The sequence below is a fragment of the Empidonax traillii genome, unplaced genomic scaffold (genome assembly GCF_003031625.1).
Source record: "Empidonax traillii isolate 1590-97213 ecotype Southwest subspecies unplaced genomic scaffold, ASM303162v1 scaffold175:size1888319, whole genome shotgun sequence".
In the NCBI taxonomy this organism is placed as follows: domain Eukaryota; kingdom Metazoa; phylum Chordata; class Aves; order Passeriformes; family Tyrannidae; genus Empidonax; species Empidonax traillii.
The window spans coordinates 230,423-243,239 of record NW_020955368.1 but is presented as its reverse complement, the minus strand read 5'-3'; the positions used below and the strand labels follow the sequence as shown (position 1 = coordinate 243,239).

Here is a 12,817-nt window from a genome sequence, read left to right as displayed (position 1 = left end):
CATGCTGCAGACTTAAGATCTACTTCCATCTTTTGAATACAATGATACAGTGGCAAATAAAAACTGTAGGTTATTCTGAGAATGACTGAGAGAAACAACTGTTGCCACTGGATCCCTGTCAGATCAGCCAGATGTTAACCACGCATTTCAGTCTCCCCTTTACCCCACATAAATAATTAAGAGTTAGGTGTTCTACCTCATAGTTTTCAGCAATGAAAGGAAACTGCTCTGGCTGTAAGAACTGAGTTTTAGGGATATCCAGCCCATCTTCTCCATACAGAAACTGCACCACGCTGCCATCGCTGTCTCGTACAGTCAGGTCATACTGGACTACCAGTCCTTCCAAGTGTTTTATGATACACCTATCGCAGAGGAAAAAAGAAATGAGAAAAGAAAAAGAAGCTGCTGCTGCTGCTGCTATGTGCCAGAGGTAAGTTAGAGATAATAAAGTTCCATTTGATCTAGTCCTGTAGAAAATTTGACTTAAAACAAACATTCAACATTCAGACAGTAAACAATTCTGTAAAAATGAAGTACAGTGAAGTTAGTCTAAGCAATACAGGCAGTTCTGGTTTACAGCACTCTTCAAAAAACCAACCAACCAAACAAAAACAAACAAACAAAAAAGGAGAAAAATCAACCAAGCAAACAAAAGGACCTTTTAAAGGCTCCAATTCTAAACCAAGCCTCCTACCTTTGCAGGTACCCAGAACGGCTGGTTTTGACAGCTGTATCCACAAGACCTTCCCTGCCAGCCATGCAGTGAAAGAAGAATTCCTAAATGCAAGCACAACACCATCATCATTCGGCTGAGAAGTACACCAAGACTGGAAATTTAAGCTGTTCCTCAAAAGCTCCATATGAAAGCAAGGTGAACAAAGTTAATTTATCCATAATTGCAGGTGATCGGTATCAAAATACCAAGACTTAAATAAACTTCAGTATCAACATAAGCTATAATAAACTTACAGAAGGTTTGATCCCAGTGAGAAATCTGCCAGTCACAAATCCTCCTGAGCTGGGGGAAAAATCATAAGGCTGGAAACAGGGCAATGATTTGCCAGATGCCATCAGTGGGGGTCTCCGACCTTCCAACTCGATCTGGCCCAGCAAACAAGAAATCTAAATGTGGACAGCAAAAAAAGGAAACATAACTTTTCCATCCAACTTTGTTTTCTCACATAAGCTTTAATAAATTTTCTTGAAAAATACAGGAAAAAAAAAGTAAAATGTTCACTAAATGCTCAGTGGCCAAATGTTGACTTGTTCATGAAATGTTCTTGCTACTGAGAGGCAGAAAAGACATGAAGATTTCATCTGGTCTTTTTAGTTACTCCAGCCCAATGACTTATCCTCAACATTTTCATTCTCATTCTGCATGTTTATTTTAATACAAAGAAATGTGAAACTAAAAATATCATAAATATTTTTCTGGGGGTACCTACCTTATCCTCACCACCTCTCAGCAGTGTACCAAAAAGAGAACAAAAATCTCAAACCAAAACCACTTTGAGCTTTGGTCATTCTCTCTCATCAGGGGCAGAATTTTAGATGACATTTTTATATAGTGTTTTTTTGCTTGGTGTCTGTGTTGCAGCAAGCAAAATGAAAAGGCATTCTTGCCATTTCTACCAAAATTAAAGATTTAGTTGTTCCTATTCATAGTGGAAGAAGGAAAGAAGGGTCAACGTCCAACAGAGGCCAGGAAAAACCCTTTCTCCTACAGTAGGTTTGTTTGCATAAACTGTAGCATTCCTTCTGAAAAGCAGGTCTGCTGCTGCAATAAATCCTCATGTACTGAGAAGTGATTCAAAAATAGATTATAATAAACACTGACTCTCTTCCATCACCCACTGAGGTCTTTATTACATTCTTCTAAAATTTTTCCATGCCGAAGTCCAGAATAAAAAAAAAAATCTTGCTTTGGTATTAGATATCCCCACAAGAGCTTCCCAAGAGCTCACATTCTAGTTCAAATCACATCAACACATGCAGCTGCTGAGTATTCTGGCTGTGATTACCTGCATGGTGTTTACAGTGGATCCTTTGGCTCCTGACTGTACCATCAACTGCAGATTGTTCTCTGGAAAGCTCCTGTGGAGACCAAGGGGCATACAAACCTAAAGGGTTGTGGTGGAGGGAAGGGAACAAAACCAAACATTGTTAATAAAATAACGAACCAAAGCAATTCCCGCTGAAGGCTTTAACGAAGTGAAAAGACAATCGCAAATATTTTCATTTATAATTTTAAAAGCATCTTGAATATCAGGCCATCTCACTCGGCGAGGACAAGGATGAGTTGGAGAGGCAGCGTGTGAAGTTTCAGCCTTCAGAAGAGTCAGGAACCCCTCATTAACTTAATAAGAAACTCTCTAAACAAGATTAGTATGCACAGATGCTGCGATGCCAACCTTGTTAACCTCGTTGTTGTAACTGTTGACTTCCTCCTTGAATTTCATATCAACCATGTTAAAATCCCTCTGGTCTTTGCAGAGATGGGCATCCTGCCATTTCCCTTGGACTTCTTCACAGGATGCTGTTTCTGGCAAATTAAGAGCAGCTCTAACAGCCTGAAAGTAAAATATGGGGCTTTTTTAGGTGTTAAGCAGGCATGATTAAACAGGGCAGGATTTCAAAGATTTTCAATTATGGGGGGAAAAAAAAATATCTGCAAAACAGACTTACTTCAATGCCACTCTGCCTTGACTTTTCAATGATTTTTTTTCTTTTGTGGTCTGCTTCGGGTTTAACCAAAATATCTTCAATCCCTGTTAAAGAAGAGACACGGAATACAATGATCTAAACTGAAAGAGGACTGAGGAAGGAACTCCATTTGGAGTCAGGGATTTTGAGAGCAAAGAGCTGGAAAAGAAAGTCAAAATTAAAGTTATAATTCTGCAGTTTGACAAGAAAAAAAATTGAGTGGCCTTTTGATGGAGGTGTAGGCCATCAAAAATACCCATGCAACATCAACTAAGCAGTAAGGGTGCAAAATCAACTTCAGAAGTCTTAATTCAACAGTCTCTAAAAAGTTTTTAATTGGTGCACTTGCACAAACAAATGTTTTATGGGCTAGCCACACCAAACTGGTTTTCCTCTTCCATCCACATCAAAATTCCTGTTAGCTGAACTTTGCTCAATCTGGCATTTCCTAGCTTTTTTAAAAAAAGGTAAACTGAAAATGCAGACCCTTCTGATGAGAGGAGGAGGAGAACAACAGGACAAATTAAAGACTGGAACCCAACTCCTTTAAGCTATTTGGAAGGAGTCCTGCCAAAGTCACTAAAATGGTCACTCCTGCTCCAGTCCCACTTCTTATTTTCTATTGTTTTAACTACCTAGTGATCCCAGGCTCGTTACCTTTTCCTAACTAGTTTTTGCACCCTGGCTCTCCAGACACATATTTTGTGCCCTACAGTCAACAAATCACTTTCCTCACTCCAAAAGATATCCTTCCCTTTTCCTTGGCTCACAGCAGTCTGTTGGTTCCTCACTATTGCTGGTCCAACAGTTGACTGTGTCTCCACAACTCCTGCATGAGTTTGCAGAGCTATAATGAAAGTCAGACATTTACCAAGAGCTTTTACAGTAGAATGGTGCAAGACTTGATGGACAACCCAACCCCTTAAAGTTCTTCCATCTGCTTCCTATGCAACAATTCTTTTTCAGAAAGGATAACAGAGATTCATAGGAGGTTTTGATCTAAACAAAATTTCAACACAGGGCATTTAGACTGTGTACACTTTGACTAGAATGGACAGAAGAGAGAACTTGTTGGACATACTCAAGGTTGTACTTTATGCTTATGCACCAATCAGAAAAAGGAAAAAAAAAAAGATCAAAAAAGGGCTGGCAAGAGTCCCACTCTAGGGCAGTCTTGCTAAATTTTCTTTACAGAATTAGCATGTATTATGCCCAGCAATGTCTGTTTTGTATGTCAGGAGGTGCTGCAGTTACTCACCCATCGTAAAGCCCCTGTACAGCTGCAGGTAAGCAGTGAAGAGGCGTCCCAGGCAAGTCAGCACTCTCCCACTGGTTTCACCCCCATAGATTTCGTAGCAACAATGGACCAGGCCATAAGCAGAGCTGCCAAAGTGAGCTTTGTCCAAGACTCCACACAGTAACTCCCCGTTCCTAATAATAACCTGGAAAATAAAACACAGCCATTCAGGAAAACAGGAATTTTGATCTTACTGTGACCTCTCCAGGTTTTTCCGTGTAATCCATGTGAAAACAGGTTTAAGTTTAGAAAGCTCCCATGCTGGTGAACAGTTAAATATGGTCAGATTATCTGTACTTCCAGAATTTATAGCAGAAATAAAACTTCTAATACCATCTGTATTTTTCCACCTATAAAGTCCAAAAATGAAGACACATGGCCTAACAAAAACAGATGGAATCTGCATCAGTCAGGATCAGAAGAGAGTTTTTCGTGACCCCCAGGCCTATCCTTTAATCACCCACTTCTGGTAGTAACTTTTGCTAAATATCTGCTTTTAACTTTGCCAACTGCCTGCTGCCCTTCCCATTCCTCTACCCTATACACAATTTTAGTACAACACAGCCCGCCCCAACCTCCAGAGCTGCCCCTTCTCTGCTGCCCCAGCCTTGCTGCATACCTGAGATTCACACATTGAGTCAAGATTTACAGATGTGCTTGCAGGTCCCTTCACCCAGGCTCTCCCACCAATCTTGGCTTTCCCAGTCAGATTCAGTGGAATGTGGTTGTCTGGGATGACGTTTATTAACAACGTAGAAACGACCTATAAAGAAGCAGGAAGAGTGGCAGGAACTATTTATTTCCTCTATTCCCTTCTAAACATAAGGAATTTGGCATGGAGGAGACAAGCAGCATCCTGTATGTATTTTCTCCACTGACAGCGAAATTTTAAAAGCTTGGAAATCTGACAGGACAGAAACACCCTCTTGCTACTCTAGCCTTTGAAAGATCAATGAGCTGAGACACATAATTACTTAGAAACATAGGGAAGCAAAGACTTTTACAATAACTGGATAGATTAAAATTAAAAACAACAACAAAAAAGAGCTGTCTGTTGGGTTTTACATGAAAAACTGGCAGAGAATTTCCTCTACTCTGCCAGTGTTCTTCAACCACCAGTGTTCTTCAACCCAGTACATTATAAACTACCTGCTTTCCTGTCCATAATCGCTGGGGTTTCATAATGGCAGGAGGAAAGGTTTTGATTCTTCCTTTCTTGTCTGTCAGTCCTCGGTACACGAGCTCCATGTATTGCTCTCTGGTGAAAAAGCAGCCCCGGATCGTCATGCTGACTCCAGAAACCATGTGATCCTGGATCAAGCCAGGAAGGGGCTTCCCATCCTAAAGAGAGAACAAGAAAAAGGGTTGGGGGGGGGGCTTTAATAAGCCTCCAGCTCCCAAAATTATTCCCCCTGGGTAAAAGCACTGAAGTAATTTGTAAAGAACTCATCATTACAGCACAACTCCAGTAAAGTTCTTCTGGACGCTGACATTCAAAGGAACAAGACTGGATGTGCTGGGCCTTCTTCAGACAAACCCAACCACAGGTGGAGAAAGAACAGAAACCAGGAATAATACTCAAAAGTAAATAAATAGATTTTTTCCAAAATTCTCTCCTTTATCGTTAGACAAAACAGAACAAACAAACCAAAGCGATTTCACGTCGGAGTACATTTATCTGACAGCTTCACTTGCCTTTGGCACCAGATACTGTTGATCAGTAAAGGCCAAGGTGTAGGCTTCTGCCCTACCCAGCTCGCTCTGTGGAAAATGGGCATTCATCTCATCTCCATCAAAATCAGCATTGTAAGCCTTGCAGTTGGCGTAGTGAAGCCTCAGCACTTTTTCTCCAGGCAGGATTCGGGCCCGGTGAGCTTGGATGGAAGGTCTGTGGAGGGTGGGCTGGCGGTTCAGTAACAGGACATCTCCGTTTTTAATATGTCGACACACCTGCAAGGGAAATTGGGTTGCTGCCTACAAGGCATTTCCATGCATGGCTCAAAAGAGACTGCACCTTTAAAGACACACATACCACAAACATTTTCTTTCTAGTGTGCACAAAACTGTGCAGTTCCGCATGAAACTCAAGACTGCTTGCCCCTGAACACCCTCCCAAACCGCACATTAACTCCCACAAACCACAGTGATCAAATCAATAAGCTATTTATCCAAAGCCCACTGGGCTAAATTGTTACCTGCCCCAAAACACCCAAACCTGGACATCCTAGGATAAGGTAATAAATACAACCCAGTAGGTGGAGCAGAGGATCTCTGAGTTATAATGTCAGGTTTGAGTACAACACAATATATTCTTATCTAGAACAGGGTCTCTCAAAACAGTCTCATTTTAATTTTTCTTTCAGTAACACCCATATATTCACTTGAGTGGTTATCAACAGGAGTATGACAAGTTATTTGTACACTCTGAATATTATCATGTTTACCTCTGTGACAGGTTCTGACATCACAGCAAAACTCAAGTCTTAAATGTCAAATCTACCATACCTCTCTTACAGGCAGGGTAATACATAGCAGACAATGTGAAAAGATTATTCAACCCCAAAACCTCTGCCCTAGCAGCTAATTAGTAAGTTCCTAACTCTTGAAATGGAAGGAGATAGAGTTAAGAAGTTTCAAAGGTTGATTAAGCTGCAGCAGAGAGAAGAAACAACTGACATAAAATTAGGTTGGAAAAAACCTCTAGGATCATCTGGTCCAACCCTTAACCCAGCACTGCCAAGGCCACAACTAAACCATGTCCCTAAATGTCACATCTACACGTCTTGTACAAACCTCCAGGGATGGTAATTCCACCACTGCCCTTGGGCGGCCTATTCCAATGCTTCACCACCCTTTTGATGAAGAAATTGTTCCTAAACCTAATCCAAATGTCCTGTCACTTGTTACTTGGGAAAAGAAACCAACTTGCACCTCACTACAACCTTCTCAGTTGCTGAGAATTTGCTGAGAAGGACAGGGAGGAAGGAGGATGTAAAAGCACAAAATTAAAGCAATGTTTTATCTTCCTTGCTGCTAAACTTCCCAAGAACAGTCAGCTGCAAAAGACTACTCTGCATCTTAGCAAGGTGAACACCACACACTGCATATTAAAAGAAAGAGTAAAATTCAGGATGAAAAAATGGGGTTTAGCAATTGAAAAAATATCATGTTTTTCTTCCCACTCCACAAAATTTCCTCAACCACCCACTACAAGACGAGACAACCCTGCCCTGGCAGTTTTGGTGAACGAGACAGTAAGTATTATTATCTCAAAAAAATACCACCACAGGTGCGGGAGGGCTCTGCCAATCCCTTTGCCATACTCACAATCTTCAGCCCTGACTGGGGGGCTCCAGAAGAAGGAGTGAGGAGCTGCTTGGCGATGGCCTCCCGCTGGGTCAGGCTGGTCGCGCTCAGCACCGTGCGAGACCCGTCCTCGTTGATGACCATGGAGGCCCCGGGGTGAACCTTTGGGCCATTTATGACAGCCTGCCTCAGCTCTTTGACATTCCAGGGAGTGACTGGCTGAGGGTAAGTCAGTTTGGTAGCAAATACCTGGACAGGAGGGAAAAGAGATGAGAAATGACACGTTGTTCGACTTCGGCTTGAAACCGTAAAAGCCACTGATAAAACAGTGTCAAATGTTAACTCACACAGTGCAAACATAAATTACTTGAAGCTCCTGGAGGCATCTCCTCCTCCATCTACTCTACTGCCAGATATATGCACTTCTGTTTTAAAATCCTCTACTGTTAGAATAGAAAGGATGTAATTTTTACTGCAGCGGAAAAGGAAAACTCAATTAGCAATTGAGAAAAAAAAGCAGGATTTTCAATTCTGCAAACAAACCCACAAATACAGTGAAAAAGCACAGTATCACCAGCTCTACTATTTGCCAGTAGGCAACCAGAAGAGGTGATAAAATGCAAAGCTCAAACTCAGGCTCTGAGAGGTTAAAAATCATTAAGGATGGGATGAAGCAGGTGCTGTTATTATGGCCTTTCTTAAAGGCTGCCACAGCTGTACAAAAAACACGGCACAAAGACCACAGGAGAAACAGGATCTAAAGTTTGCACCATTTCTTAATCCCATGGAGCAAATACAGCTTTTTCCTTTTTTTTTTTTAAATGCTCTTTCTCAGATGTGGCTTTCAGTGTAACTGCTCCTTATTAACACACAGCAGCAACACACAGTAATTCAGTCCCCAGCTGCCCCAGAAAGAAACCCTCTTTTATCTGTTCTCACCATGGGAATGCCAATCTCATTGGTACCAATGTACATATCGGGGCAAATGACGGATCGAGCAGCAAAATCCACGCGCTTGCCCATCATGTGCTTCCGGAACAGCCCTTCCTTCTTCTCCAGCAGCTTGGAAAACAGGAGGTGACGATTAAAACATGAAAGTATGCAACATCAGACAGATTCTCCAGGTATACAGTGATGAATGTCATGAAAACGCTCACAAATAATTCACTTTTTTCTTACTCCATCAGCTTCTCTTGTTTTAACTGTCTGTGACACACAAAGCCCCAAGTTTTTAAGGTTGTGCTGGCTACACACCTGACGAATTCCAGGGTATTTGTCTGTTATCAGTTTGTCCATGTCACTGTCAAACACAATGTTAACATGGCTCTGGAGACGTATCCAGCTGTTGTACAGCTTATCTGCAATGCTCTGTCCTGGAATCGCTGTCAGCACAGAACGGTCCAGAGGTTCGTTATCCCCTCCCATCTCCTGCAAAACAAATTAGAAACTTGGACTTAACAAAAAATATCTTCTATTTACTAGGCTGAAATTATAGTATTAATTCGAGTGTTAACTATAGCAAATGAAACATTCATCATTATTTTGCACCCCCTTAAAGAAACTAATTTAAAAAAGAAAAACAACAAAGAATAAACTGTGTAAACTTAACTTTCAGGTTATTCCAACCAAGAGCCTCGGACAGGTCTGCTGTCAGGCTTTAAAAACTGACTTGGTTGGGAGATCTCCAAAAACCACAGCTACGTATACCAGTGGGATTTTAAAAGATGACTGCTAATTGATCAGCTGTTAGGTGACAGTCCTCTTTCCAAATTAGGTGTCACTGGTTAGTCAGTCCGTGCTATGAATCATTTTAACTAGAAAATTCTGTTCTTAGATAAAAATAATGTAAATCCAAGTGCTTTTATCACCTACATCACTCTGTTTTTAGTCTTAATGTCTGTACAGCAGCCACATCGAAACGCATTAACCTCCTGTCAGCTACACGTTTGAGAATGGAGCTCCACCCAGTGGCTTCATTCTGAGCAACTAAGAATGCTTTCAAAATGTTTTACACTTCAAATATAAATCAAATTCAGCTGAAACTGAGTCCAGTATCAAAGAACTCTCAGTGATACAACAGACGAACAAACGTACGTATTTCCTTCTCCAGAAACAGGAGCCCGTTATGTCTCACACACAGCAACCCAACACCGAAACCCACGACTAAAAGAACATGAGCAAAACGTTTCTCCCTTTGCAGCAGGCAGATGAGAGGAAAGAGGGGAGGGGAGAAAAATAAAACAGCTACGGAGGACATCTCCATCAGCACAAGCTCCAACAGCTCAGGCAAAAAAACTGCTGCTGGGACGGTTTAAAGAGGAGCCAACCTGAGCCTGACCCACGCATCCAAAAAGCAAAGAGTAAGGTAAGAGGCAGCTCTTACTGCTTGAATTTCTTCTGCAAATTTGATTGGCTGACACTGCTCTTTTGCCATGAAAACCAAGAGTTTCCGTATGGTTTGGGCATCTTTCATCACAGCCTGCAGGTTCACGGTCTGGCCGTTCGTGAATAGTCGATCTCCAAGGCGATTTACGGGGCGGTACCTGCAGCAGGTCATAAGCACTTTAGGAGATTAAAGCCCCTGGAAAGCAGCATGGTAAACCTCAAACACTCTAAGCTAAGTCTTCAATGCATGGAAAATAATCCCTGTAAACTAACAGTGAGCATTTGAAGTTCATATATTCTACTGGGACAGGCATAAAAGAGGAGCGATCCTTAGCAAGAAATTCTGTCAGTACTACAGAGTTGTAATATTCTATACTAACTTAAAATACTAAAACTAAATTTTTTTTTTCCATAATTAGTATTTCAATCCTCTAACAAACTCATCTGAAGTTAGAATAAAAGTTACCATCAGGTAATAACGCTCCACTGACACCACCAGACCAGTGTCTGCACTATAACTGCTTCCATCTCCAACTCCTGGAAAAAGCATATGTGCTAAATCCTCTAATTTCTACAAAAGCTTTCTGGGGGAAATTTTACCTTGAAGGTGGAACCACAAGTAGATCTAAAAAAAACATGTCTGGACTGAATTCTGAACTCTCATCGGGATCCATCCCAGGGAAGAGATAACGCAAAAAGAAACCTAAAAAGACACAATAGAAATATAAACTCCTTCTCGTTGTTTGGGAATCCGAATTCCCAGATGCACTTGGTCAATCAAGTCAAAAGGATCTGCAAAGTTAAACATTAGTGAGCTTGTTTAAAATAAAAACTTTCAGGCTTACTTTAGAAAGAATTGCTCTTTTTGGTTACATGTATGGTATTTTAAAAGCAACTCTAAACAGAAATAGAGATTGTAGCAAAAGGAAAACAACAGGAATAAAGTTTCCAGCTACTAACTGCCAGTGATTCATGAAACTGCTTTGTTTTTTCCTGGCAACTGCAGACAGATGAAGAGTACAGGCAGCTCAAGAGACTGATAAACACATTCCTGGTCTGTGGGGAATTGCAGCACCATACGAAAATCACAGTCTCTGTAAACAACAGTCGTGATTCGTGGGGAGCCACAATTTGAGGACAGTGGATCAAACTATTCCTTAAATCCAGATCTCTGCATTCACCAGCTACCAGTCCTCCTGTCACAAAACCTATCTTGCAGCCAGAAGACCTTAAGGCAAAAGGCAAAATTTGACAAGGAACTAATACTGAAACATTTTCAGACATTGTCCACTAAATGGTACAAAGTAACATTGCTATTAACAACCATTACCTTCATTCTTCCACAGAGCCAGGATGTACTCCTTGGCAGTCATTGGTGTCAGGTATCCTCTCTTCCCTAACTGGCTTTCATCAATAGCTGAAAAATAAAAAATAAAATATTTATTTGAAAAAAAAAAATCTCAAGAAGTTACTCTGAAAGGCTTTTTTTGCTTACAACGGTAAGTGCCTCTACCTAAGAGAAGGAATGGAAATACATACAAAGTATACTGGCTGACATTTATATTAAAATTATCATTTAAAAGTTTGCTGTGGGAATATGAAATTAACTAAAGAAAGAGCCTTCTCAGAATGGAAAAGAAAGAAAAGAAGCCATTTCTGTGATGAATGGAGATCTACATAAGCAACTGAAACAACACTCAACTTTAACATCTAAATTGTATGATTTATTTGACTAATGGTGAGCTGGACCCTTTCTCATGATGATCTCATGCACTGCCCAAAACACAGATCAGGACTCAGCCTGCAGCTGGGGAACATTTGAGTGGGATTCAGGTACTGCCAGTGAGATCAAGGTTCCCATGACACACTGAGCTGCAGGAGACAACAGCACCAGTCAGCAAACCCCCCCATACTGCAAGTGAGGGTCTGGCTGGCTGTACTTTGGAAAGGAAGGAAAACACGTGGGTTTGCTACTGAAAAGCAAAAAGATCTTTTTTTTTTTCAAAAACAAAGCCAGAGATTTTAGATCTCAATTTCCACTTCTCTTGAAGGCCATGCCCTTGTGTCCCAGGGGAGCCAGAGTACACAGCTCGATGAAGGGCAGTTCTCTCATGACCTCAGATAAAGGTTTCCTATTCCTCTTTCGGCCGTGGTCCAGAAATCCAGATTTTTCCCCACTGAAACTTCAATTCCCCATTCACCTAGAGAAACTTTCCATCCCTGAGACAGAAATGCATCAATGCCGAGGTTAAAAGCACTCCCTCTGAGATTAAACTGTGACATAGGCTGTGGAGAATGCACATAACTATGTGATCCATCCCATTTCAGAAGATAAGACACTTCGCATCGTGCTTCTTCAGTCACAGCTCCAGAGATTTAATCTGGTATTTAAACCACAGAGTAGCAAACAAAATAAACTCTCTATGTAAACCTTTTCTAAGGGCTGAATAACACACACAAATCTGCTTCAATTCTATCTCATTGTGTAAAGCATCAAGGATACAGGAGGAAAAAAGTAAGTTTAAATTGATTCAAACGCTAAGTAATTAAGCCTGAAAAGTGTCACCTACTTTCTTTTCTGTCTTTTCCTCTTTAAGAGGATATTCTTTCATAAGAGTTAGTATTGCCTGATTTTCTTTCTGAAGCAAGGTGGGTCATCTCCCTCCTCCTAGTTAATTTTTTATCTAGTTTCTCTGTTTAAAAAAATCAGGCAAAAAAGTGCAAGCATATTTAAGCAGGAGACAACTATTTTACCTGCTGGATCATCCAGAATGCCTCCCCCTCCTGCCTTATTGTACACTGTGGAAGGATAGGTTACTGTCAGCTTGCTGTTATGCTCCTTTCTCACCAGTGATCTCCTGGATCTTAAAGGGGAAAAAAAAAAAAAGAATCAAACAGGAAAGGCAGAAAAAAGTTAACAGAAATACAACATTTATCTTCACACTAGCTATTTATTTCCTCATGTAGATAAACTTACTTGCAGTTTGGGCATTTCTTTGAACTCATGTGTGCTTTCCAGAACTGTGCTATCAGATTATGTCGACAGTCACATACGTTTTTGACCTGACAAAGAAAAAAACAACATTAAAAAAAATTAAAATAGTAAAATTAAATTTAAATAATACA

General features: G+C 40.8%; 1 protein-coding gene across 3 annotated transcripts in view; it reads right to left on the bottom strand.

Annotated features, from left to right (window-relative positions):
• The window catches only part of POLR1A (RNA polymerase I subunit A), a 36,574-nt gene that overhangs the window by 13,014 nt on the left and 10,743 nt on the right, over positions 1-12,817 (bottom strand). For 2 of the 3 annotated variants that reach the window (XM_027885975.1, XM_027885974.1), the window contains exons 6-22: positions 12,446-12,555; positions 11,022-11,108; positions 10,292-10,394; positions 9,690-9,849; positions 8,561-8,734; positions 8,246-8,368; positions 7,328-7,555; positions 5,696-5,950; positions 5,150-5,341; positions 4,620-4,763; positions 3,962-4,145; positions 2,686-2,768; positions 2,412-2,570; positions 2,022-2,120; positions 970-1,122; positions 695-777; positions 197-362 (exon numbers count right to left, since the gene is read on the bottom strand). In XM_027885975.1, coding sequence (XP_027741776.1) covers positions 197-362; positions 695-777; positions 970-1,122; positions 2,022-2,120; positions 2,412-2,570; positions 2,686-2,768; positions 3,962-4,145; positions 4,620-4,763; positions 5,150-5,341; positions 5,696-5,950; positions 7,328-7,555; positions 8,246-8,368; positions 8,561-8,734; positions 9,690-9,849; positions 10,292-10,394; positions 11,022-11,108; positions 12,446-12,555 — 2,503 coding nt within the window. Of the gene's footprint in view, positions 1-196; positions 363-694; positions 778-969; positions 1,123-2,021; positions 2,121-2,411; positions 2,571-2,685; positions 2,769-3,961; positions 4,146-4,619; positions 4,764-5,149; positions 5,342-5,695; positions 5,951-7,327; positions 7,556-8,245; positions 8,369-8,560; positions 8,735-9,689; positions 9,850-10,291; positions 10,395-11,021; positions 11,109-12,445; positions 12,556-12,668; positions 12,749-12,817 lie in introns of those variants that run through there. The other variant, XM_027885976.1, reaches the window with a different exon arrangement.